At 40.3% G+C, this 26837-nt stretch overlaps 2 protein-coding genes across 14 annotated transcripts in view; one reads left to right on the top strand and one right to left on the bottom strand.

Moving 5' to 3' along the window:
• The window catches only part of FGF2 (fibroblast growth factor 2), a 62869-nt gene that overhangs the window by 20934 nt on the left and 15098 nt on the right, over positions 1-26837 (top strand). For both annotated transcript variants that reach the window (XM_073804867.1, XM_033856706.2), the window contains exon 2: positions 21573-21676. In XM_073804867.1, coding sequence (XP_073660968.1) covers positions 21573-21676 — 104 coding nt within the window. The remainder of the gene's footprint in view (positions 1-21572; positions 21677-26837) is intronic.
• The window catches only part of NUDT6 (nudix hydrolase 6), a 60271-nt gene continuing 50349 nt past the window's right edge, over positions 16916-26837 (bottom strand). For 8 of the 12 annotated variants that reach the window (XM_019927890.3, XM_019927891.3, XM_073804860.1 and 5 more), the window contains 2 exons: positions 26449-26812; positions 16916-25494 (listed from right to left, as the gene is read on the bottom strand). The gene's annotated coding sequence lies outside the window, so the exon portion shown is untranslated. The remainder of the gene's footprint in view (positions 25495-26448; positions 26813-26837) is intronic. The other 4 variants (XM_073804861.1, XM_073804863.1, XM_073804864.1 and 1 more) reach the window with 4 other exon arrangements.

Here is a 26837-nt window from a genome sequence, read left to right as displayed (position 1 = left end):
AGGCGTGTCCCTGGAGATGGCCAGTGATGATCTTAAAGCAAAAGACGTATGGGGGCAACCAGTGACTGTACACGTGGCTGTAGGGGACACCTGCTGTTACCAGAGTTCAGTGCAGAGGGAGAACGACAACAGGAGCAGGCTTTCTAAATAGGGGCTAGATTTGATTCACTCCCTAACTAGACTGTGTTGAACAGCTATTGAAATCAGAGAAAAATGCAAAACTGTAATCAAGTCGTTGTTCTTTCTGCCCTGGTCCTACCCCCGGCCCCCTCTCCCCTTTATTCTCACTCCTCTGTTAAGGTCATTCTTGTCTTCCACATTTGTGCAGGCAACAGGTAGACCTGGGTTTAGGTCTCAGCTGTGCCTTTCTAGTTGTATGATCTTGGGTGAAATTACTTCATTTCTTTAAATACCAGTTTCCTCATCTGCCAAGCAGGGATGCTAGCTAAGAATAGCCCCCGTGTTAATAATGTTGTATTGATATGTCAGATAGTAAGCCCTTAGTGAATGTTAGCTGTGACTGCTGTTTACTGTTCCTGAAGCTCCCTTTTATAGACTTATATCTCGTCTGTCCTCCAGTGCTTGAGAAATCTATTGCTGTGTAACAAACATCTCAAAATTTAATGCTGTAAAATCACCATTTTATTATTTCTCATGATTCTGTGTATGGACTGTCGTTCAGCTGGATGGTTCTTCTGCTAGCATAGCAGCGGCAGTCAAATGGTGGCTGGAACAGGAATACCTAAAATGGCTTTACTTAGGTGTCTAGTGCCTTGGCAGGGTAACTGAAACTCCAGTGATGTGTTCCTTTCTCCACGCGGTCTCTCCATGAGACTAGCTTGGGCTTCTTTACCTAGAGGCTGGATCGCAAGACCAGAGCTCCCATCTGGAAGCACTGTTCACGTCATGTTTGCTAATGTCCCATTGACTGAATTCAGGCAACATGGCCCAAGACTAGAGTCAATATGGGAGGGGCCACACAAGGTATGACTATCAAGAGGTGTGGTTCACTGCAGCCACCAAAATAAGTCTCTACCACATCCAGTTTCCAAACCCCTACTGTCTGGAAAACAACTTCACTTGGATGTCACTCTGGAAGCTTGAACGTAACTAATTCACTTCCAATCAAATAAGCGATTCATCGTTCTCCTTGATGAGCAGGAAGCTGGTGCTGGATCATAAACTGGATTCCTCATTTTGTCAACTTTCTTCCCAAATTATTCCATCATTTTTCCTTATTTCCAAGTTGAAAACCTAAACATAACTTTTCCCCCCTTCTTGTTTTTGTTTTTCACCAAACTCCAGACTTCATGAAACCCTGGTGTTTACTCCTTTGTTCTCTGTCCTCACTGCTGCTTTCAACGTGCATATCCTTATTATCTTACACGTGTATGGCTGCAGTAACTTTTTTTTTTTTTTTTTGTGGTACGCGGGCCTCTCACTGTTGTGGCCTCTCCCTCTGCGGAGCACAGGCTCCGGACGCGCAGGCCCAGCGGCCATGGCTCACGGGCCCAGCCGCTCCGCGGCACGTGGTATATTCCCGGACCAGGGCACGAACCCGTGTCCCCTGCATCGGCAGGCGGACTCTCAACCACTGCGCCACCAGGGAAGCCCCCTGTATGTTCTCTTATATTGAATGGAGAGAGATGCAGAAGGCAGTTCCATGAATTATCTTCACCATTAAAAATAGACATTTCTTCAGCACTTAGTACATGTGCTCTAGACGCTGACCGAGGCGGGGATGAGTGAGGCTTACTTAGCTAGTTACACGGCACAATGAGAGCACCTGTTTCTTCTGTAGGTGGAGAATATAAAACATGTTAGGAACATGGGAAGAGAAACCTATTACATTTTTTATTTTTTAGATCTATAAACCTTTTGGGTCAGATAAAAATTTAAAAATTGGACTTTGAAAGAATAACTTCCTGTTCATATGAGGGAACAACATTATAAAGTGATAAACATAGAGAGGCATTAACCTGAGGAAGTTGAACAAACATATTCAGTTAATCCCTGACATTAATTTGATACTGTTCCTTTCCATTCCAGAGGTGTCGTATTTTTGTGAAACCAGCAATAGTATTTAACCTCAGTAATTGAGATATCGCCTACGGAAATGGCAAACATACTGGAAGAATCTCTCCCACTCCGCCAACTTTCAGCCACAGTTTCAAATACCCTATTTCAAAGAACTGAACTCCAGAGTAGTCCACTTAACTTTATGAACCTGGACTTCAAGGCAGCTGCGTTCTTTGGGGAAGAGCCATGCTCTTCTCTTACTGTGACCCCATTATTCCTTTAAAGTTATTCCGTTAACTTCCCAGCACAGCCGAAGAAGGGGCCCTGTTTCTTTCTTGGAGACTTTCAGGCAGAGGGGCCGTTTCCAGCTTCCTACTGAGTCCACCCAGCTATGTCATGCAGGGGATGCAGGGGAGAGCTTTCCTTGGGAGGGCCTCCTCAGAAGTTTTGGAGATGGGCCTCGAGCTCTTGGCTGCCATCAGGGTTTTCCAAAGTGGAGGCCTCAGTAAAGCTCGTCATTGACCGAGAGACGTGCCGCCCAGGCTATTTTCATGAGGGTCAAATAAAACTCTCTTGTCTTAAGCCTGCTTTGAAAGGTGTTTTCCTAATGATTTTACCAGTCAAACAGAATGACTGTGTGGAGAGTGCAGTTAAATAGCTGCAACACTCTGGGCAGCCCCCCTCCTCCACCCTGTGCCCCCCTCGCCTTTCCCCCGAAGCTCCTCCTTTCCCAGGCACACACTTGCTGCTCTGTTTTCTGTTCTGGAGCTGCCTGAATTGTGTGATGTTTGAGGATGAATGTGAACTCCTCAATCCAGAAAGAAGTGCCAGGAACACAAATAGCTAATTGGCATATTCACCCCTAGGGCAGGCGCGGGACCAGCCAAGCTGGCTGCATTATCTCCGGGGGCGCTTAGCTTTGAGAGAGACCTCAGCTCTCTCAGATCATCCAAGAAGCATTTCCAAAAGGTAGAAAGAATCGCCAAGAAAAGGCTGTAATCAGGAGGTGCTCTGTCTCTTGGGTATGTTGGATTGGTTGCAGAAATACTTGTTTGAGGCAGTTTATATTTTTGCTATTACTCTCTAGCTGAGCTTCTTGTGATTTCAGGGCACTCTGGCCAGGTTAATAGCCTTTGAAACAGGGATTTCAGATTGGTGATCCACAAGCCAAATTCCAGTCACAACTGTGTGTGTGTGTGTGTGTGTGTGTGTGTGTGTGTGTGTGTGTGTGCGCGCGCGCGCGCACGCACGTGCAAGCACCTGGCCGGTACTGAGTAGTGGCTGCCCCATCGGTTGGGAGGGGTATATGTTCTATGGTTTATCACGGTCCCCACTATTCCCTGCTTCTCCTAACCTTATCACCAGGGTGCTTCTCTCTTGTCTGTTACTCACATGGTCCCTGTAGGCCTTTGAGTTTGCTACCCTGCTTTTAGTACAAGTATTTGCAGTGCTCCTTGAATGCTGAACTCTTCACTCTGAGACAAACCAAAGGAGTTGATAAGGATTTTTCAAGAATTGATTTATATTATAGAACTAAAATTCAGAAACATCAGCTGTTATTTTTCAGTGAAAATAGTTTTCAGCCTATAGCAGGGGCTGCCCCTGACTGAAGATGTGTCTGACTTTGAACAATTTGGTCCATATTAGGCTGTTGACTTCCTCAGGGGCCTGTCTGCCGCTGGTCTCCTCAGACAACAGAGCAGCAATTCTGAAACCCGGTGCTTCCACCTCCAGCTTCGGAAGGCCTCTGCTGGAAGACGTCTTCTCATAAAGTAGCACAGATGCCGGCCCCAGGGGCCGGTGCACATCCTGTTTATTCAGTAACATTATAGGAAATGTGAAGAAATGGGAAGTGACCACATGTTCTGGGGTCACCAGAGCAGTTCTCAGCGTTCTTTTACTGATTAAAAATGTAATGCTCTATAACATTCAGCTCTCTGAGGCATACAGAATCTTTCTGTCTTGTCTTTATATAACCTTTACATAACCTCCTTCCACCGCCTGACTTTTTAATATGGCCACAAACAGGTAGCAAAAGTGGTATTTGAACTTCATCCTTCTTTCCTCTGCCTGCTGTTCCCTCACCATCTAATGGGAGTATTCAGAGGCTATGAATAGAGAATGGAAGAAATTGAGAACCCATGGTGGCACAATAGCCCATAGACCATGTAGTGAGCCTCTGAATAATTGAGAATCTGATAAGTAGAATAAGCGATCAAAAAAAAAAGAATTTTCAAACAGTGATTCATCTTAGAATCATTTCATATTTTCCCCATGAATATTAGAGTAAAATCATAAAAATGGAGTGTTAACTGAAACTTTGCATCAGATCTTTGTACTGTGTTGTATCGTGTTTTATTCCATGAGCCCAGATAGGACTGCACTCATAGTGAGTGAACAAGTTGTAGAATGGAAAAACCTGCATACATTGGAGGCAAATTATTTGGTCTATGGGCTGTTCCACCTGTGGGTTCTCAATTACGTCCATTTCTATTCTGCCATGGAAACGGAACTTAGAGTAAAAATAATATCTAGAGGAGTCTATCTTCTTTACATTACTTGGCTTTTTTTCTCTCTTAAATAATTCTTTGTATCTTAAAGCATATGTTTCAAATATTGACTATTAAACTAGATGAGATTTTGAACTAGTTGGTTGATATTTTTAAAATTAGTTAAAAAAAATTTTGAGGTAATTTTAGATTCACATACAGTTATAAGAAGTAATAGAGATTCAATGTCCCCTTTGCCCAGTTTTCCCCAATTGTAACATCTTGCAGTACCTTTTACAGTATCACACCAGGATATTGACGTCGACACAGCCAAGACACAGAACACTTCCATCATCACAAGGATTCCTCAGGTTGCCCTTTTATAGCCACACTCATTCCCCCAATCCCACCTCTGGCAACTGCCAATCTATTCTCCCTTTCTGTAATTTTGTGGCCCTCTTATTTTTAGAACCATTTCTCCCACAGCTGGTCTCTGGGAAGAAAATAGCCTTTAACACTTATGTAGGGCTGAGGACTTTTTGTAGGTGGAAGCTGGTACTTGTTTGTACCTGTGTGCCCTCAGAGTTGACTTGGGGTTCTATGCCAGGAGACAGCGTCTGGTCCTGAAATCCAGCTCACTAAGATGTCGCTACTGCAGCCATTGCCAGAAAATGCCCCTGCCAAAGGTTGACGGAATTTTCCCTCCTGAATTACACACCGCTTCAAAGCAGGCCAAGAAATGACCTGGGTGGGAGGCATTTCTGCACTCTCCCTGACACTACAGTAGTCAGATATCGTCTGGGGCCCCTGGTAGCTGTGGAAAGGGTGAGAGGAGGTATTCTATTTTCTCCACCTGTCAACCTGTTGTGATTGTTTACTGATGGGTGTTGAGACTTTGAACTCTTTCCTTTTCTCTCCATCTTTGAAGTTCTCTCTGCTGCTCTGCAGCTCTGCGTTAACCCTGTATTGCACTTTGAGCTTCTGGAATGCCACAAGGTGCCAGATAGTCTTTCCCTCTTTCTTGCTATCAGTATGACTTCATTATTTGATGCCACTTACAAAGTAAAAGCCATTGCCATTGTGTTATTAGAAGAATCAGGAATCGTCTAATGTCTACAGCTGTTCGGGCCTGTGTTACACTTGCTCTTGAGGTAGCTCAGCTCCCTCAAACGCTTCCACTTTAGGACATGAAGCATGAGATCCAGTAGAGGAGACATTGGAGAAAATTGATTTCTGCAGGTTTTTATGGATTGGAATTGCTTGTAACAGCCCTGTCTTTGGCATAAATCAACTGTACATTAAAAAAAAATTTTATTGCAGAAATTAAATGATATGGCTTAGACGTAACTGGCGAGAAATTTGGTATTTCAGACATATTATGTTACACTTACTTTTAAAAAAATTTTTATTTGTCTGCGTTGGGTCTTCGTTGCTGAGCGCAGGCTTTCTCTATTTGCAGTGAGCTGGGGCTACTCTTCTCTCTTGTTGTGGAGCACGGGCTCTAGGCGCGCGGGCTTCAGTAGTAGTGGCTCATGGGCTCTAGAGCTCAGGCTCCATAGTTGTGGCTTAGTTGCTCCGTGGCATGTGAGATCTTCCCGGAACAGGGCTCGAACCCACGTCCCCTGCATTGGCGGGCGGATTCTTAACCACTGTGCCACCAGGGAAGCCCCTATTACACTTACTTTTATTTAAACTGTTTTAAATATTTTGTCACCATTGGTAGTCTTAAGTCCCACAATGAAAACAGTTTCTACTTTGTGGATATAAGGCTTGATACAGAGAAAGATTTAATGGACTCATAAAGCCATGTCCTGATTGAGTAGTAATGAAAGAATTCATGGATTTCTAAGGTCCTCCCTTCCTTTCTTCATTCCTATTTTTCTTTCTTTCATATTATGTCTAACTTTAACCTTCTTTGCAAACTGAGGAGTTGCTAAGAATTTGTAGAACTGTGTGTGTGTCTAATATTCTTATCTATAAACTTTAACCAGCCAGTTGAGTTGTGAGAAGAATGGAATGTGTGGTTTTTGGTTTCTGGGATGATATGCAAAAGGAAATGATAAAAAAAGAAAGTTTAGGGGCTTACCTGGTGGCGCAGTGGTTGAGAGTCCGCCTGCCGATGCAGGGGACATGGGTTTGTGCCCCGGTCCGGGAAGATCCCACATGCTGCGGAGCGGCTGGGCCCGTGAGCCATGGCTGCTGAGCCTGCGCGTCCCGAGCCTGTGCTCCGCAACGGGAGAGACCACAACAGTGAGAGGCCCGCGTACCGCAAAAAAAAAGAAAGTTTAAGGAGAGAGTCAGTGTGAAGCTCGTTAGTCAAATTAGACAAACAAAAAAGGAAATAAATAAATAAATAAAGTTAGGTTTCTGATCTTTGTAATCTATCTGATTATTACCTCTGGTATTCCCCATATATATGGAGATTTAAAGTTTTTCATTTTTAGCAAATGAGTTTCTTTTGTTATATACACTCCTTTGTCAGTTATCTGCATTAAAAAGTTTTCAGTGCTTGGTCTTCAGCATTAAATTGGATGATTCCTGACAGAAGAAAATAAACCAATGGGTTATGCCTTGGAATTTAGTTATCAGTTACTCAGTAATTTCTGTTCCAAGGAGACTACTAAACCTGACTCAGTGACTTTTTGACTCAAAAATGTAATTATATTGGAAAGCTAACACACCGTACCACCAAGTTTTAAATTAATATGTTTGTTTTGAACGGTAAGTAAGAAATTAAAATGTGTACACTGTTCTCAGAACAGGATGTCAGGAATATAAGTGCTTGTCAGCGGTCGATCCATATAGTGAACTTTGTAATATAGTATTAGGCAACTTCTCTCCGATTATTTTTGTGTACTGAATTAAGAGTTTCACTTTGCTTAAGCTTAAAATTATTTAAATGAGAAATAACATTAATGCTGGCCCAACTAAAGAAACACCATGTAGTTGCCACCAGAATGTAAGCTCCATGAGGGCACAGACTTTGTAGATCTTGGCTACTGTTGTATTTCTAGCTCCAGACACATGAGGCAACTGATACCATTTTGTCAAATGAAGGAATAATAAACACAGGATAATAGATGGAGAAATTGTATAAGGTCTGTGTCTTCTTTGCAGTAAGTACCATTTAGTTTACTTCCCTTGAGAATAGTGAAACTATAAATTTATTTGCCATAGGTAGAGTCAGCCTCAGTAGGGTACGACATTACGTACAGCATAAATGACATTACTGAAAGATGCCTCTGCATTTTGTAGATCATACTTGCCCTTTTCTAGATATCCTCATGTCCTAGATCAAGTATAAGGTTTCCTAACACATCATAGAATCCTTGAATCTCAAAACAAAGCAATAGGAAGAAGCAGGTGTAGAGTAGGAGGCCAACATCTATGATGGTTACATAGATGATTACAAGGCTATACTAAAACTTTTACATATGCAGAGAGAGAGATCTAATATCTAATTTTCACTATAGCCTTGTGCAATAGCAATTATTTTCCATTGTGCAGGTGAAGAGGTAAGCTCAGCTAGTAAGTGGTGAAGCCTGATGAGTCCAATTCTGTCTGAAATTTGTTCAATTTGTCCAAAATGTGTGCATTTGACACCATGTTACTTTTTCTGAGTACTACAATTTAATTTCTGTGGTTTATTTCAGTCAGAATTCTTGAAGAAGTTGTTTGCATTAACTGTTCTCAAATTCTTCCTGTGGTTAATCCAGTGATTACTTTTCAGTCCTATATTACCGGACTTCTTTTGTACCATTTGACATTGAAGGTCTTTTTAAAAAGGTCCCACTTGAGATTCTGTCTTCGGTTGGTTTTTACTCTCCCCTGGTTTTCTACTTCTGGCCACTCTTGGGGGGTTCATTAAATGTATAGACTACATGGGGGGAGAAGTGACTCTATATTGAGTCTTCCCATTGGTAAGCACACATAGCTCCCCTTTTAAGTCTTTTCAGAATGACTTTCAATAAACTTTTATAACTTTCTCCATACAAGTCCTTGGTACCTTTAGTTATTGTCTCAAACGGTATCTTTTTTTAAAAAAAATAACTGTGTGTTCTAAAAGTTTGTTGTGGGTAACAGAAACTCAACTGATTTTTATACTTGTATCAAGCAACCTTGCTGGAGTATTTTCAGTACTTCATTTGTATTTTATTTTGACTTTCAAAAAACTTTTTGTTCAGGAAAAATTATAGATTTATAGAAGAGTTGCAAAGATTTTATAGAGTTCCTCTATACCCTTCACCCTGCTTTCCCTAAGGTTAACTTCTTGCATAACTGTGGCACTTTTGTCAAAAGTAAAAAAAAAAACAACAAAAAACCAATACTGATGCATTACTGTTAACTAAACTACAGACTTTAGATTTCACCACTTTTTCCACTGACATCCTTTTTTTGCTCCAGTATCCAATCCTTGCATCTAGTCTCTTAATTTTAATGCAGAAAATCGTACCACCCACAAAGAATAAGTTTTGTCCCTTAGTTTCCAAATCGTGTGGTGTAGCTGTGCGTGTGTGTGGTATAGGTGCGCGCGCATGTGTGTGTGGGGTGTAGGTGTGTGTGTGCACGCGTGTGTGTGGTGTAGGAGTAGGTGTGTGCACGTGTGGTGTAGGTGTGTGCGCACATGTGGGGTGTAGGTGTGTGTGGTGTACGGGTGCACGCATGTGTGTGTGGTGTACGGGTGCGTGCACGTGTGTGTGGGGTGTAGGTGTGTGCACGCGTGTGTGGGGTGTAGGTGTAGTGGTGTGCGTGTATGGTGTAGGTGTGTGTGTGGTGTAGGTGTGTGTGGTGTAGGAGTGCATGTGTGCGTGCATGTGTGTGGTGTAGGTTTGCATGTAGGTGTGTGTAGTGCGTGTGTGTGGTGTAGGTGCGTGCGTGTGGTGTAGGTGTGTGTGGTGTTGGTGTAGGTGTGGGGGGTGTAGGTGTGTGCATGTGTGGGGTGTAGGTGTGTGTGGTGTTGGTGTAGGTGTGTGTGGTGGTGTAGGTGTGTGTGGTGTGTGTGTGTAGGTGTGTGGTGTAGGTGTGTGTGCATGTGGTGTAGGTGTGTGTGCACGTGTGTGGTGTAGGTGTGTGCACGTGTGTGGTGTAGGTTTGTGTGCATGTGTGGTGTAGGGGTGCGTGTGGTGTAGGGGTGTGTGTGGTGTAGGTGGGTGTGTGTGGTGTAGGTGTGTGTGTGTGGTGTAGGTGTGGGGGGGTGTAGGTGTGTGTGTGGTGTAGGGGTGTGTGTGGTGTAGGTGGGTGTGTGTGGTGTAGGTGTGTGTGTGTGGTGTAGGTGTGGGGGGGTGTAGGTGTGTGTGTGGTGTAGGGGTGTGTGTGGTGTTGGGGTGTGTGTGGTGTAGGTGTGTATGTGTGTGGTGTAGGTTTGTGCGCATGTGTGGCGTAGGTGTGTGTGTGGTGTAGGGGTGTGTGTGGTGTAGGGGTGTGTGTGTGGTGTAGGTGTGGGGGGGGTGTAGGTGTGGGGGGGTGTAGGTGTGTGCACAGTGCTTACCCTCGTGAGCTGGCTTGACTGACCACTCTTTTCCAGGCTCTGCTGGCTCTACACCCTCTACTCCTCCTGCAAATGTTGGTGTGTCGCAGGATTCCGTCCTTTGCCCTTTACTTCATGCCTGTTACACACTGTTCTGGATCTCATTTTGTATCTCCCTGTGTGGGTTTGCAGCAGCCTGTGTGTCCAAGGTAGCCACTGTTTGCTATGATTACCAAATCTTTATTTCCAGCATAGATTTCTTTTCTATTTATTTTTTTTATTTTTTTATTTTTTTGCGGTACGCGGGCCTCTCACTGTTGTGGCCTCTCCTGTTGCGGAGCACAGGCTCCAGACACGCAGGATCAGCAGCCATGGCTCACGGGCCCAGCCGTTCCGCGACATGTGGGATCTTCCTGGACCGGGGCACGAACCCGTGTCCCCTGCATCGGCAGGCGGACTCTCAACCACTGCGCCACCAGGGAAGCCCATAGATTTCTTTTTTTGAGCTCCAGATTCATATAGCTGACTCTCTTCTGGATATCTCTGTCTGGATTTTCCACAGACTGTCAATATGTCTTAAGGGAACTTATCTGATTATCTTCTCTTGCCAACTTGTCCCTCCTCCTGTATTTCCCATCTCAACAATCTCCCAAATATCCAAGGCAGAGAAACCCGTGGCCCAGAGAGAAACCATTCTTTCCTTCCTTCTTCCTTCCCTGCCTCCTTCTTACCTCCACTGTCTCCCTTCATTAACTTTTAATTCTTTTTCCTTCAAGTCTCACATATTTATCAACTTCTTTCCATCCTATTTCATGCAAAGCTCGCATTCTTTCTTCTTTTTTTACACTGTCAAACTCCTTAACATAGTCTTCAGAGCCTCTGGCCTCTCCAGCCTCATCCTGTCCCGCAATGCCCTCTCACACAGTACACACCGCCCCCTCACTCTGTGCTGGCCACACCCATGTACCTGACATTCCTTGGCTGTGCCATGCTTTCTGTCCCTTTCTCTTTTGCAAGTTACGTCAGGATGCTTTTGTTGTTGTTGTTCCTACTCTCTTTTCCTGACTAACTCTGCTAATTCCTGTAGTCTCCATTCAGTTGTCACTGCTTCCAGGAAACCTTTCATCTCCCAGGCTGGGTTAGGTGTACCTTCTGAGCGTTGTTGGATAGCTTGTGTGAATTTCTCTCATGGCACTGACATTATGGAGCTCATCTAGTTATCTGTGTACCATCCCTCTTCTCCTCGACAGTATTGTATGTTCAAGGTCAAAGACTGATGTTGTAGTTTCCTTTATGCTTCCTATTGCTTAGCACAGTACCTGGCACATACCTGTTACTAGTAAATGTTCATGACTGAATGAATGAATGTATTCACTGTTCTCAGAAACACTGACTTGTCTATTTCCCAAAACCATATTCTTTCACCGGGGACAAGCCTCTCTAAATGTCAGCTTCTTTATTTATAACCGAGGAGGGCGCACTGGATGATCTCTGAAGTCCTTTACTGCTCTAACAAATTAGTATTCGTGATTTTAAGATTTATCATCCTTGGGCTTCCCTGGTGGCGCAGTGGTTGAGAGTCCGCCTGCCGATGCAGGGGACATGGGTTCGTGCCCCAGTCCAGGAAGCTCCCACATGCCGCGGAGCAGCTGGGCCCGTGAGCCATGGCCGCTGAGCCTGCGCGTCTGGAACCTGTGCTCTGCAGCGGGAGAGGCCACAACAGTGAGAGGCCTGCGTACCGCAAAAAAAAAAAAAAAAAAAAAAAAAGATTTATCATCCTTGAGCCTATTCAAAAGAAGATGATACAAATTCATGGAGGAAATTCCAAAAAAGGAGTTGCAAATTGTTTAGTTCGGCTTTTTGGTTACACTCTGTTAACTAAATGTGTCAAGTGCTAATTAATGGTCTGAGCACTTGAACATTTGAGTAGTTTACTGTGATCAGAGTTTCTGTTCCTTTGCTTACATATCTAAATCATCTTAGAGAGACTGTGCAAATTCTCCTTTGCTAAAGATTTTCAAGTAAAACTTAGACAACTGTTTCTCATGGATATTGTAGATGGGATTTAAGATGTAGTTGTATAGTGATGGGACCAATTGACCCCTAAGATCTTGCCTAATGATGAGATTCTTCAATTTTGTGGTTTACAGCTTTTGTTTTTATGCTACAGCAGAGAAAAAAAAGTTGAATTTTAAACTTGGATAATACACTATGTATTTTTCCAAGTTCATCTCTTACTGGATTTAATATCAACATTAGAAAGCCACCAGAAGTCTATGTTTATCAAAATTGTTGACTTCTGTGTATCCAAAACCTGAATATAGTGGGTGGTCTCCAGCGTGCTGAAGTGACCGGGGCTACCTCAGTGTTCAACGTCCAATTTAGAAAGGTCTTTTATTGTAGACTTCTTTTTTTAATTAAAAAAACTTTCAAAATGTAAAATATAACATAGATACAGAAAAACACATAAAACAAATTTGTACTTTAATGGGTTATTACTAGGTGAACATTTTTGTAATCATCCCTCAGGTCAGAGAACAGAACTTTGCCAGTCACCGTAGAAGCCCCTCTGTGTGTCCCCTGTCTCAATCACAGTCCCCTGACCCCCCAATAAAAGTGTATAGATCTTTAATTACTTCTTTGCGTTTCTTAATAGTTTCATCACACTGATAGGCATCTTAAATATTCTGCTTTAGTTTACTTTTTAAAGTATGTCAGTTTTAAGCCTTTTTTAGTCTCAGGTCCTCCTTCCATCTGTTTTTCTCCCTAGTAACTGATTGTTGAGGAAATTGGATTATTTGACCTGTGGGGTTTCTTTAAAGATTTTTTTTTTTTAATGTGGACCATTTTTAAAGTCTTTATTGAATTTGTTACATTATTGCTTCTGTTTTATGTTTTTTTTTTTTTTGGCCTCGAGGCATGTGGGATCTTAGCTCCCCAACCAGGGGTCGAACCCACACCCCCTGCATTGGAAGGCAAAGTCTTAACCACTGGACCCCCAGGGAAGTCCCCGACCTGTGGGGTTTCTCAGTCTGGATTTTGCCTATTGCTCTAGCTGTCTTGGACTTGGCTGTTTAGGCTGTTTCGTGCCTCAGTCCTGAAATGACATTCTACCTGGAATATCATTCTATCTAGTCTCCCTACCCTATACCTTGTTCATGAGGTTATCTCCTACATATCCTTCAAAACTTAGCTCAAACCTCATCTCGCCTAGAAAGATTCTCTGATTTTCCCTCTAATAATAGATATGTCATTTTCCGTAGTCTCATAGCACCTGTATAATGCTCCAGTATGACACCAAGGACATTGCTGCAATGGTTCCTTTAGCTGCTTTTTCTCGTGTGAGATGCTTTCAATCCATCAGACATTCACAAGAGACTTCTATGTGTCTGGCATTGTGTTAACTCACAGGATACAGAGATGGATATAGTTCCCTGCCCTCAAGAAGCTCACAATCAAAGAGGGCCAGACAAGTAGGGTACAAAATTGTTCCGAGTAGAGGAAGCAGGATAAAGGAGTATAGAGGAGAGGACTCCTATCCTAAACTGAGGGGAGAAGGGAAAAGGGAATGACCACAGAAGGTTTTCCAGGGTAGATTATAATTCCACAGTCTAGCGCACTGCATGCAAGAGAATTGGTACTTATTTATACTACAAAAAGGAATGTTCTATTTTATAGTCATTTATTAAGCACTTTTTAGGTGGCAAGTTTCATATTATCAATATTATGGAGAAAACCAATTTTTTTTTTTTGCTTTTTGGATAGCTATGACAGACACTTTTCAAGTGTATAAACAGCTAGATTGAAGTATTAAAATAGGGTTTAGTTTTATATAAGGTGAACACCAAGGCTTTAACCTTTATTCTAAATGTAAAAGTATACATTAATATTTTCTATTTCCAGAAACTAGGTTGAGGATAATAGTTTCCCTGGTTAGGCACAGAAGGGAATAGATCATTTTTATGGTTCAGAAGAGTTGATGATAATGTTATCCAAAGTTATCCTCCATTTTTCAGAACAAATTTTTGCTAGGTTGTCTATTATATTGTTTCATTTCCTGAAAAGTATGCAAAATTTTACATTGTATTCGTTATGTGGAAATTTAATAGAATTCCTTTCATTCCCTATCTTGAAGTGCCTGATATTTAAAACCACTCCTTTAAAGAAGACCCTCTTCCCACTCTTCCTCCAGCCAACAAAACACGTCTTTGGTTTATGCCTTTTCTATGTCGTAAGATCCAATGGCTTTGCTTATTCAGAGTCTTCTGAATCTCAAGTATGATTATTTTATTGTAGCTTTCCTCCCTGTGAAGCCAGTCCAGTATGAAACAGTGGCTGTCCAGTGTCCTTGAGTACTGGCTGAGATTTCACACTGTATAGAATCCAAAAGTATCTCAAGGACTGTCTCTGGAACATTAACACAGTTTTCATACCTGTTACGGACTGAATGTTTGTGTCGTCCCCCCCCCCCCCCGCCCCCCAAATTAATGTGTGGAAATCCAAACCCTTGATGGAATGGTATTAGGAGATGTAGGGCCTTTGGGAACTGGTCATGTCATGGGGGTGGAGCCCTCATGAATGGGATCAGTGTCCCTACAAAAGGGACCCCACAGAGCCCCTTCTGCTATGTGAGGACACTGAGAGAAGACAGCTGTTTGTGAACCAGAAAAAGGGCTCTCACCAGACACTGAATCTAACGCCATCTTGATCTTAGATTCCTTAGCCTCCAGAACTGTGAGAAATAAATGTTGCTTAAGTCACCCAGTCTATGGTATTTTTGTTATAGGAACCTGAATGGTCTAAGACAATACCCTTCAATAAGTTGGTACCCACATTTAACATTAATTGCCCAATGAACTGCCTTGGTTACTTTTTGTTCTTTTATACCCCCCCCCCCAATTTTTTATTAGAGAAAGTTTCAAACATATACAAAAAATAGAACCAATTTAATGAACCCCATGTACCCATCACCTAGCTTCAGTAGTTATCATCGCAGTCTTGTTTCATCTATACCTGCCTTAGCTCTTTACCCCCTTCCCTACTACTGGATTGTTTTAACTATATATGAGACATCATGTCATTTCATCAAAGCATTTGAAAAATGACTACATAAATTATTACATAAGTGATATGTATGTATTAGTGCATATTAGATACATAAATGATTGATATGTATCTCCAAAAGACTGATATGTATCTCTAAAAGATCCTTTAAAAATAATTACAGTTCCATTCTCATGCCTAAAAATTAAAAAATTCCCTTAGAAGTATAAAATATCCAGTTAGTGTTAAAATTTCTCCTGTGGTCTTACAGTAATTTTTATAGTTGGTTTGCTTTCATCAAGGTTTACTCATTGCTTTTTTTAATACATTTTTTAATTTGTTTATTTTTGGCTGCGTTGGGTTTTTGTTGCTGTGCGTGGGCTTTCTCTAGTTGCGCCGAGCGGGGGCTACTCTTCGTTGTGGTGCACGGGCTTCTCATTGTGGTGGCTTCTCTTGTGGAGCACGAGCTCTAGGCACACGGGCTTCAGTAGTTGCAGCACATGGGCTCAGTCATTGTGGCTGATGGGCTCTAGAGCGCGGGCTCAGTAGTTGTGGCTCATGGGCTCTAGAGTGCAGGCTTAGTAGTTGTGGCACACGGGCTTAGTTGCTCCACGGCATATGGGATCTTCCTGGATCAGGGCTCAAACCTGTGTCCCCTGCATTGGCAGGCGGATTCTTTTTTGTTTTTTCTTTTTATTTTATTTATTTATTTATTTATTTTGCAGTACGCGGGCCTCTCACCGTTTTGGCCTCTCCCGTTGCGGAGCACAGGCTCCGGATGCGCAGGCTCAGCGGCCATGGCTCACGGGCCCAGCCGCTCCGCGGCATGTGGGATCTTCCCGCACCGGGGCACGAACCCGTGTCCTCTGCATCGGTAGGCAGACTCTGAACCACTGCCCCACCAGGGAAGCCCGGCAGGCGGATTCTTAACTACTGCGCCACCAGGGAAGCCCTACACATTCCTTTTGATTGATACATTTCTTACATCGCTTTTAATTGAGAAATTTCCCTCTTGGAACTCATGACTGCAATTATTTCATGTTTAATATGGCATACACTTGGCATTTTATTCTACATTATTTAAAAATTCTGACAATGCTAACATTGTTCTTGTTATAAAAGTAACATGTGTTCAACCGAGAAAAAAATTTTAAATATCAAAAAGTGTATGAAAGTAAAATATTATTTTCCTCTTATTACGCTGAAATAACTGTTAGCTCTTTGGGATTATTTTCTACTAATATATATATATTCCACTGTGTAATTTTTACATAGTATGTATTCCCTCTGCTATTACTTTAGGCTTAATTTGCTCTTCTGGTTCTTAAGGTAAAAGCTGAGATTTTCATGATTTTTTGTTTTTCCAATATAAACACTTAAAGCTGTACCTTTCCCTTTAAGCATGTTGAGTTTTTATTATCATACAATTAGAAATATTTTCTAATTTCCCTTGTGATTTCTTTGATATGTGTTTTGCTTGGAAATGTATTGCTTAATTTCCAAATATTTGTGGGATTTTCTAGATATCTTATTGTTATTAATTTCTCATATTACACTCTGTATGATTTTAACCCTGTTAAGTATATTGAGACTTGTTTTATGGCCTGCATATAATTTATTCTTGGGAGTATTCCTTGAAAATATATATATTCTGCAGATTTTGGGTGTAGTGATCTTTAAGTGTCAATTTAGGCACATCCGCATGTAAAACAATGAAGTTGGACCCTCATACAACATACAAAAATTAACTCAAAATGGATCAAAACCTAAATGAAAAGGTAAAACTAAAACTCTTACGAGAAAAGCATAGGCGTAAATCTTCATGACCTTGGATTAGGCAGTAGTTTCTCAGATATGACACCAAATGCATAAGCAATGAAAAAACAAAATCAATAAATTGGATTTCATGAAAATTAAAAATGTTTATGCATCAAAGGATAATTAATACCAAGGAAGTGAAAAGACAAGCCACAGGATGGGAAAAGATATTTGCAAATCAGATATCTAATTAGGGTTTGTATCTAGAACATATAAAGAACTCTTACAACTCAATGAGAAAAAGACAATCTAAAAAATGGGCCAAGGATCTGAAGAGACATTTCTCTAAAGTAGATATACAAGTAGCCAATAAACACATGAAAAGATACTCAACATCAGAAAAATGAAAATCAGAACTAAGAGATACCACTTCACACCCAATTAGGACGACTATAATAGAAAAAACAAACAAAAACACCACCACGGATTATCACAAATGTGGCCTGGATGTGGAGAAATTGGAACCCTTAATTTCTAGTGGGAATGTGAAATGGTTGCTTTGGAAAAGTCTGACAATTTCTCAAATGATTAAACATAGAGTTACGATATTGACTTCTTGGTATATACCCAAGAGAAATGAAAACATATGTCTACACAAAATCTTGTACTTGAATGTTTATAGCAGCATTATTCGTAATAGCCAAAAATTGGAAACAAACCAAATGTCTGGGGTCTCTCTATTCAATGCAATGTTATTTGGCAATAAAAAAGAATGAAGTACTGATACATGGCTATAATGTGAATGAACCTTGAAAACAATATGCTAAGTGAAAGAAGCCAGTCACAAAAGACTACATATTGTATGATCCCATTTATATGAAATATCCAGAGTAGGCATATCTATAGAGACAGGAAGTGGATTAGTGGTATTGGGGACATAGGAGGTGAACCATAGGAGGTGTGGGATGATGAAGATGTTCTAAAATTGATTGTGGTGATGGTTGCATAACTCTGTGAATATACTAAAAACCACTGAATTGTATGTACACTTTAAATGAATTGTATCATACATGAATTATGTCTCAGACTGTTAAAAAACAAAAGTACCAGGGGTACCAATAGTACAAGTCCACTAGGCAAATAAGCATAGGATCACTTACCATGCTGGCAGAGTTAATTTTTTTTAGCATAGTTTTCAAATGACATTGATGTTAAGAAGAGACTAAAGTTTCAGGTAAATGAAACCTACCTGATCTCAAAAAAAAAAAAAAAAAGTTTGGCTGATAACATTATTCTTATATTCCATATACTTACTGATCTATTTCTTCTGTCAATTTTTGCTTCAGGCAATTTATTATTATAGCACATTATCTATTATTATGTGCTACATGTTTAAAATTATTATGTTTTCTTGAGGTATCTGACCCTCTTATCATTATGAAATAACTTTGTTCATCTCTAGTTATACTACTTGCCTTGAAGTCCACATCAGATATTAATATAGCCATACTAGCATTCTTATAATTAGGGTTATACATTTTATATTTTTTTCCCACATTACTATCAACTTGCCTGTATCTTTGTATTTAATGTGCTTTCCTTGTAGACAAGATAGTTGGGTTTTGCCTTTTAACTTCTTGACAATTTTTCCTTTAAGTGTTTAGTTCATTTACATTTAGTTCAATTATTGATGTGTTGGGTTTAATCTGCCATCTTGGAATTTGTTTTCTAATTTCCCCATCTGTTCTTTGTCCTTCTGTTCCTCTTCTTCTGCCTTCTTTTGGGTTGAGTACTTTCTCCTATTCCATTTTGTCTAAGACAAAAATAGCCCAGCTATTAACTATTTGGGTAGGTCAGGATTATCCTTGCTCTTGAAATCTACCATTGTCTTTGAAGATCTCTCTTCATCCTGCTTTTCATTTGGTGAAGGCTCAGTGATTCGCAAAGGGCTGGAACAGATTCTCTCAGCTCTGTTCCACTCCCAGCTGTCAGTGGACTGCTGCTTTGCACTCAGCAAAGCCTTAGGTGCTTCAGAAGGATCTCTTAGCCCTTCTGTTCTGTCCTCTGCCTCTGGTGTGTGATGGTTGTGCACTAGGTGCAAGCTCTGTAGGAGAGGACTGGCAGGTGGGTATGGAATTGCTGTTTGATTAGGGCTCCTTAGAAATCCAGTTCTTCACATCAGCAGCACTTAGAAGTTTGTAAAAGTTCAGCTGGTTTCTTTACACTCCCCATTTTGATAGGGTTAGTCTTCTTCCTGTCAAAGATGGAAGCAGGTCATCTTTTTGGTGGGGGAAGGGATCATCTGTATGTGAAATTTAGTTTACTTAGGTCTCTTTGCATCTCAGCTCTGATGGGTTTTTAAAGAAAATCTATGATTTTGTGGATTTTCCAGCTTCTTATTGGTTTCAGGCTCTGGTTACTTTTAAAGTTTTTATATATATATATATATATATATATATATACACTTTTTTTTTGGCGATACACGGGCCTCTCACCGTTGTGGCCTCTCCTGTTGCGGTGCACAGGCTCCGGATGCGCAGGCTCAGCAGCCATGGCTCAAGGGCCCAGCCGCTCTGCGGCATGTGGGATCTTCCCGGACCGGGGCACGAACCTGTGTCCCCTGCATCGGTAGGCGGACTCCCAACCACTGCGCCACCAGGGAAACCCTTAAAGTTTATATTTTTATAGTTATATGTTAATGGAAACACTTTTCAGGCATCTACAATTAGTGTTTACTTTTTAGTGGCTTATCAAATGACAGTATCCTAATGTGGAATCCCAAGAAATCTGTGAAAGGCCAATGAATAAGTGAATGATGACATTTACTTTGGGTACTGAATTGCAGGTACTGACCACACATTAATATCCATAATCTGCCTTATGACCAGTAATACACATTTATAAGATGGTGGGCTTGAGCTAGGCTATAGTTTATTGATAAAGTGCTGGGAAAAAAGTATAGTGATTGACTATGCAGTCTTGCCTCGGAAGCATTTATACAACCATATGAGTTAAAAAGAGATGCAAATGCATTCATAATTAATACGGCTTATCTACATCACTTTAGAGCTATATACAAGGATTTTTATTCATAATCATTAATTTTGCTTATATTTGTTAAAAATAAATCTTGGGCTTCCCTTCCCTTTAGTTTTCATGTCTTGATTATATTCCTTTTACTTTGTACTGTCTTTTAAGATTCTGTAGAAGAATTTCACCTGGAGTGACTGGTACAGAGGAGAATCAGACATTAAATGTCCAACAAATATCTTTTTATAAAAAATGTAAATTCTCAAACATTCATAAAGTAATGAGAATAATGAACTCCCATGCTTCTAATAACTATTGACATAGGTTAATCAATCTTGTTTTATTTATCCCACCCATTTTATTAAAAAAATACTGATTCCTGGAATATTTTATTTTATTTTTTTCCTGGAATATTTTAAAGCCAATCCCAGATGTTATATCTCATTTTACCCGTATGTTGTTCTACCTGATAGGAAAAAATTTAAAACATAATTACTATGACATAATTATGTCTAACAAAGTTAATAGTAATTCCAGAATTTTTCAAACATTGCCTTTTCGTGCCATGTTTCCTAGCTGTCCGGGTTCACCTGGGAAAATTAAATTTACTTAATGTTTCTAATGTTATCCAAATAATATTATTCTGATTTCTAAAATCTTGAATATTCACTGCTTTTTTCTGTTGCTCTCAAGAATGTCCTAGATACGTTTATAGGCCACAGAATAGCCTATGAAAAAACTTGTTCTGGGACCCAAGCACATTTTATACACACTGTGTACTTGATCCCCTTATGGTGATTTATAATGCAGGTTATGAGAGGCAAAGTTCTGAGAAGTTTGACAATAAAGAGTTAACTTGACTTAACCAAGAATTTCCTAAATTTACTTGGCCCCAGAACCTGTTTAAGTAATTTCTGTTAGCCAAAATACATTTTGGGGAATGCTGTTCTAGGCAGGAGAATGCTGCTTCTGAATAGCAAAACAAATTTTGAACTTAATTTTAACTGAATTAATTAGATGATTGTTTGTCCCTATGGCATTATCATCATCATGTAGTATCTATTTTTTTGTTTTTCAACCGTCTGCTTAATATTGATAATGTAGTGTAACACATAGGTCATCCTCTTCAGGATCTTACATTCTGAAAATCTTTCATCACACTGTAAGCAAATTAAGCATACACATTTTGTTTTCCCAATAGATATTTGCAAAAAAAAAAAAAACTATACATCACAATCCCTCCATAAAGAAAGATAAATGCATTTGGTATTGTATTGAAGGGGAAGCTAGAAATGTGAGGAAACTCAAGGAAATACAAACCAAAAGATAATGGTGAGCAATTATACCTTATTTGTGAAGAATTGGTTAAAATAACTTTTAAAGCGTTTAAAGTTAGGCAGTAGTGTGGAAATTCTCATAAGTAGTTTATATATTTATGTACTCTTAAAATATGTTCATTAAAAAAAAATCTAAGTAGTTAACAGGGCCAAGTGGAGGCTAATTACACATGAAGGGAAAAAAATTCTCCATCTGTCACTCTTATCCGCTCACTGACACTGGATTAAGAAGGGAGTCAAGAGGCATTCATACTTTAGTGGGTCTGCCTCTCATTCTAACAGAATTTAATTGACATCTGGCCCCTGTCCCCCAGCTCCTTGGCTGGATGCACAAGTGCCTCTTGTCTTTACCCTGCATGTTGTATAAACGTGTAGATGCCTCTTTTTTCTATGATGCTACAAAGGTAATTTTTTCTCCATTACTTATAGTCAAACTACAACTTCAAGCAGAAGAGAGAGGGGTTGTGTCTATCAAAGGAGTGTGTGCGAACCGTTACCTTGCTATGAAGGAAGATGGAAGATTACTGGCTTCTGTAAGTAATGTTTTCTCTTTTTGTACTTTTTTTTAAATTTAGCTTTTATTGCTATGAATTTACTAGTATTGGTATTATTAAATCTTTATTAAGGGTTTTACAGGTATATCATTTAATCTTCACATTCATCCTATAAAATAGAGTATTATACTCTATTTCACAGAGGCAAAAACTGAAGTTCTGAGGGAGTAATAAAGTAACCAAGAAAACACAGGTCATATGAGGCAGAGCCTGGATGGCACGCCAGGAGGGCATGCCAGGCAGTCTTGACTCTAGAGCAGGAACTCTAATTCACTGCATTTTACTGCCTTTGCTGCAAAGCTATTAAACTATAGTCTTATTTTTAAATTATATTTTTAATAAATTTATTTATTTACTTTTGGACGCATTGGGTCTTCGCTGCTGCACAGGCTTGCTCTAGTTGCGGCGAGCAGGGGCTACTCTTCATTGCAGCGTGCAGGCTTCTCATTGCGGTGGCTTCCCTGTTGTGGAGCACGGGCTTCAGTAGTTATGGCACGTAGGCTTAGCAGTTGTGGCTCTAGAGCGCAGGCTCAGTAGTTGTGATGCACAGGCTTAGTTGCTCCACGGCATGTGGGATCTTCCTGGACCAGGGCTCAAACCCGTGTCCCCTGCATTGGCAGGCGGATTCTTAACCACTACACCACCAGGGAAGTCCCTAAAACTATAGTTTTAAAAAAATCTTTATATTGTGCATTTGTCTGAAGATCACTGGGATGGACATATAAAATTTTGAGTATGAGTTTTTAAGCTTATTTCAAATATGACATAGAAACACTTGCCATTTAGAGTACTATAAAATAGAGACAATAATGATTGTATCTCAGAGTTTTTGTGTGGACTGAATAATTTATATCGTGCCCAAATCAGGGTCTTATACATAATAGGTCCTCAAAATTGTTACTTCCTCATGTTCCTTCTCATTTATATATAAGCTCATTAAGGGCAGGGACTTCTCTTTTTTTTTTTTACTTTTTATCACACTACTCCAGGGTCCTTGCTGCTGGCTAGTATTCTTTCCATTAATACAGGCTCCTTGTCAACTTCACCATTATTATTACAACCGGGATTGTATGTCTGTTGAGCAGACACTGTGTGGGGAATGACACAGGGAAGCAGATCAGTATGAAAGACACAGATTGTACTTCTGTCTCATTGGGGGAGTAGATAAGACATGTACCTAAAAGTGCGTGTATATACAAACCACAGCCATACCAGTACCAGTAGCCAGTTGTATAGCACTTTATAGCTTTCCCCACAGAATGGATCTAATAGTACTGAGCAGTTGTGGTGTTTTGAGCTTAGTTTTTGAATTGTTTTCTGAGTGAAGATCTTTGGATTTCTTTTTAATTAATTTTTTATTGGCGTGTAGTTGATTTACGTTGTGCTAGTTTCTGCTGTACGGCAAAGTGAATCAGTTATACATACATCCACTCGTTTTTAGACTCTTTTCCCATATAGGTCATTACAGAGTATTGAGTTCCCTGTGCTATACAGTAGGCCCTTATTAGTTATCTATTTTATACATAGTAGTGTGTATATGTCAACCCCAGTGTCCCAGTTTATCCCTCCCCTTTTCCCCCCGATAACTATGTTTGTGTTTTACATCTGTGACTCTATTTCTGTTCTGTAAATAAGTTCATTTGTACCATTTTTTTAGATTCCACATATAAGTGATATCATATATTTGTCTTTCTCTGTCTTCACTTAGTATATAATTTCTGTGTCCATCCATGTTGTTGCAAGTGGCATTATTTCATTCGTTTTTATGGCTGAGTAATAGTCCATTGTGTATATGTTTACATCTTCTTTACCCATTCCTGTCTCTGGTCATTAGGTTGCCTCCATGTCATGGCTATTGTAAATAGTGCTGCAGTGAACACTGCAGTGCATGTATCTTTTCAAATTACCGTTTTCTCCGGATATATACCCAGGAGTGGGATTGCTGGATCATATGGTAGCTCTATTATTTTGTTTCTTAAGGAACCTCCATACTGTTCGCCATAGTGGCTGTACCAATTTACATTCCAACCAACAGTGCAAGAGGGTTCCCTTTTCTCCACACCCTCTCCAGCATTTATTGTTTGAAGATTTTTTGATGATGGCCATTCTGACTGGTGTGAGGTGATACCTCTTGGTAGTTTTGATTTTGTAGGATAAATAAGTCTCAGTGTAGTGGTGCTCTTTTTATGTAACTGAATAAATTTTAGAATCCTCTTCAATAGCTAGTATTTTTTGAGTGTACAGTATACTAGATACCATGCTAGGCATTAGGGTTATAAAACTGAATACAAAATGGCCTGTGCCTTTAATAAGTGACAATCTGGGGAGGCAGAAGTGTAAATAAGTATTCGTAATAATGTGTAAGGGGTGGCTTCGGTGTGTTCTTCTATATGCTGCATGTATGCCTAGAAGTAAAGGAAGGAGCGATTAAACTTGTCTAGATTGGCAAAAATGACCTACCAAGAGGATCTGACATAATGTAGAGGAAGGAGTTTATCAGGCAGTTCGGGAACAGAGGAATGGAGATCAGGATATAGATAATTCTAGGACATGGCACAGGCATGGATGTGGAAGGCTTACTAGGGGTTTCTCCAGAATTACAATTCACTCCTGCTGGAGTGTAAGGTGCAAAGGCAACAGAAGGTAGAGGGGAAAAGATGAGGCCGGAGAAGCAGGTAAACTGCCCGCTGAAGTACCTGATAGCACCATGCTGCTCTCGGCAGTGGGAAGCCATAAAGCGTTTTAAGAGACACATGAGATTTGAATTCAAGAAAGAGCTCTCTGTCAGCAGCGCAGAGGACGGATTTGAGGGGTCCAAGGCTGGTGGAGACAGGCCAGTTAGAAGGCCATGGGAATAGTCCAAGCAAGTGATGATCAGAACCTGGCAGTGACAGGATGAAGAGGATGGAGTAAAGTGTGAGCACTGAGGCTGACCCGAGTTACGAGTAGAGTCGAGGAAAGAGTCAAAGATGACATCCAGGTTTCTAGTTTGGATGAGGAGGTAGATGAGAAAGGGGAAGAGGAAAAGAGCAAGTTCTGGGAAAAGGTAAGACAGGCTCACATTTATTTGGTCTTATCTAGTTTGAGGTGCCTAAGAAATTCAGGTGAAGATGTTCACTACATAGTTGGAGTTGGGGTCTGGAGTTTAGAGGAGAGGTGTTGTGTCGATAATAGATTTGGGCGTCATAAGCATATATGCGGCGGCTAAAGCAGGGGAAATGGATGAGGTTTCCTAGGCAAAAAAAAACATAGCTATGAAAGGCTGACTACTTGGAACTTTCACTTCTTCCACTGTTTTTTTTTTTCTGCCAGCCTGTTGTCATCTCAAGGGATGATGTAATACTTTGGGAATCTACTGAAATAGCATTTAAAATATTTCCAGGACAGTGAATCAATGGGTAATTTTGGATGACCTTGACCTTGTAGAGAGAAGAGGGGATAACCCTACTCTTCTCACCTCAGGATGTAACAAAACACAGTGTGCATCACTTTGTCTCCTGCAATAGTGTTGATTTGGCTACTGTCAGACAGTAAAGGTGGTAGAGGAAAGAAAGTAAATACATACAACATTTGCTTCTGTCTCAACTATGGACAACGCTAGTCAAATTGGCACTAGTCAAAATGGTTTTAAAGCTCTAGACTTTGCTATGTCTGTCTTGTGACTTCAGATTGTTACCCTGTGGTTTTCCACTTAAAGAGATTAGAAGATCCAGTAATCTGGTAATCATGGTGGCCCTGTAAGATAGTCATTGGAGGGGTTATTTATCTTGAGAACACAGGCTGGAACACAGGTTCATCTGTAATGATAAAAATAATTGTCAAAAGTGATGAAAACAGAAGCTACTCTACCTTATTTATTACATTTTTTTTTTTAAAAAATTGAAGTATAGTTGATTTACTATGTTGAGTTAGTTTCTGGTATAGAGCAAAGTGATTCAATTTTAAATATATATATATATATTTCATATTCTTTTCCATTATAGGTTATACGAGATATTGAATATAGTTCCTTGTGATATATACACTAGGACTTGTTGTTTATTTTATACATAGTAGTTTGTATCTGCTAATTCCAAACTCCTAATTTATCCCTCCCCGCTCTTCCCCCTTTGGTAACCATAAGTTTGTTTTCTATGTCTGTAAGTCTGTTTCTGTTTTGTAAATAAATGTCAATGGACATTTAGGTTGAGAAGTTACTCTACAGTGAGTCTTTGAAACTACTGGAGTCTGTAAAAGAGGAGACAGTTTAAGACACTAGACCTAAAACCTGAGCTGTCTTCACATTCTTAGAGAATTCTCTACAAGTCAGAATTCAGAGAATTCTGACCTCTTCTCTTTGCACATAGGCATTAAGCTTCCCAAACTGTTGATTCTGTACCATCAGAAGCATAAAATAAACAAATAAAACAATAAAATAAAAGTGTTTTCTAATTTCTTCCTTAGCTAAGCAGGACCTTTCACAAGATTAAGGTCACAGCATTCTGTTTAGTCTTAAATATATTTCTGTCCCCTTGGATGTGTGTTAATTCTTCCAGATACAACAGATTTCCTTCAAGTAAGAGTTAATTTAGCAATGCTCAGAAATTTATCACAAACTCTGCAGGGACACTGCCACAGCTGTTACACATAAATGGAATATTCAGGATTTATCAGTTTTCTTTGAGGAAAGGCACCAGCCAAGATCCAGTTGTTCCAGCTCCTGTCACTGGATCTATTCCATGCCAAGGTCATGAGTCAATCTCTAGTCTTACCATTCAATTTGTGTGGCTCGCTGCTTTGCCTCTTCAGCAGCAATCCTTTTTCAGATTAGTCTGGGTGGGCTGTGTCAATTTTCAGATGAAAAAGTAAGTATCCCTGAAATAAGGGACACTTACCCCCAAACCAAGGAGGTGGTGTTGATTCAGGAGGTGGCATATTTTCCTCTGAGTCAGATCCATAGGCACTGAGCTGTCAACAATAGCAACTTTCAGGCAAGAAATTAAAAGTCTTGACCCTTGGCTATTAATAGCATCTGTTCCACTGTTTAACAGGTTGAGACGAATCACTGATGATGAAAGACACTGTAGCTGGGGATGTCAGCAGGGACCTCACTCAGGTGACAATGGGAAGAGACAACTGGCATGTAAAAAAGAAAAACAAA

This window comes from Tursiops truncatus, chromosome 5 (assembly GCF_011762595.2).
Source record: "Tursiops truncatus isolate mTurTru1 chromosome 5, mTurTru1.mat.Y, whole genome shotgun sequence".
Lineage (NCBI taxonomy): Eukaryota > Metazoa > Chordata > Mammalia > Artiodactyla > Delphinidae > Tursiops > Tursiops truncatus.
The sequence above is the reverse complement of the archived record's forward strand: the minus strand, read 5'-3'. Positions and strand labels throughout refer to the sequence as shown.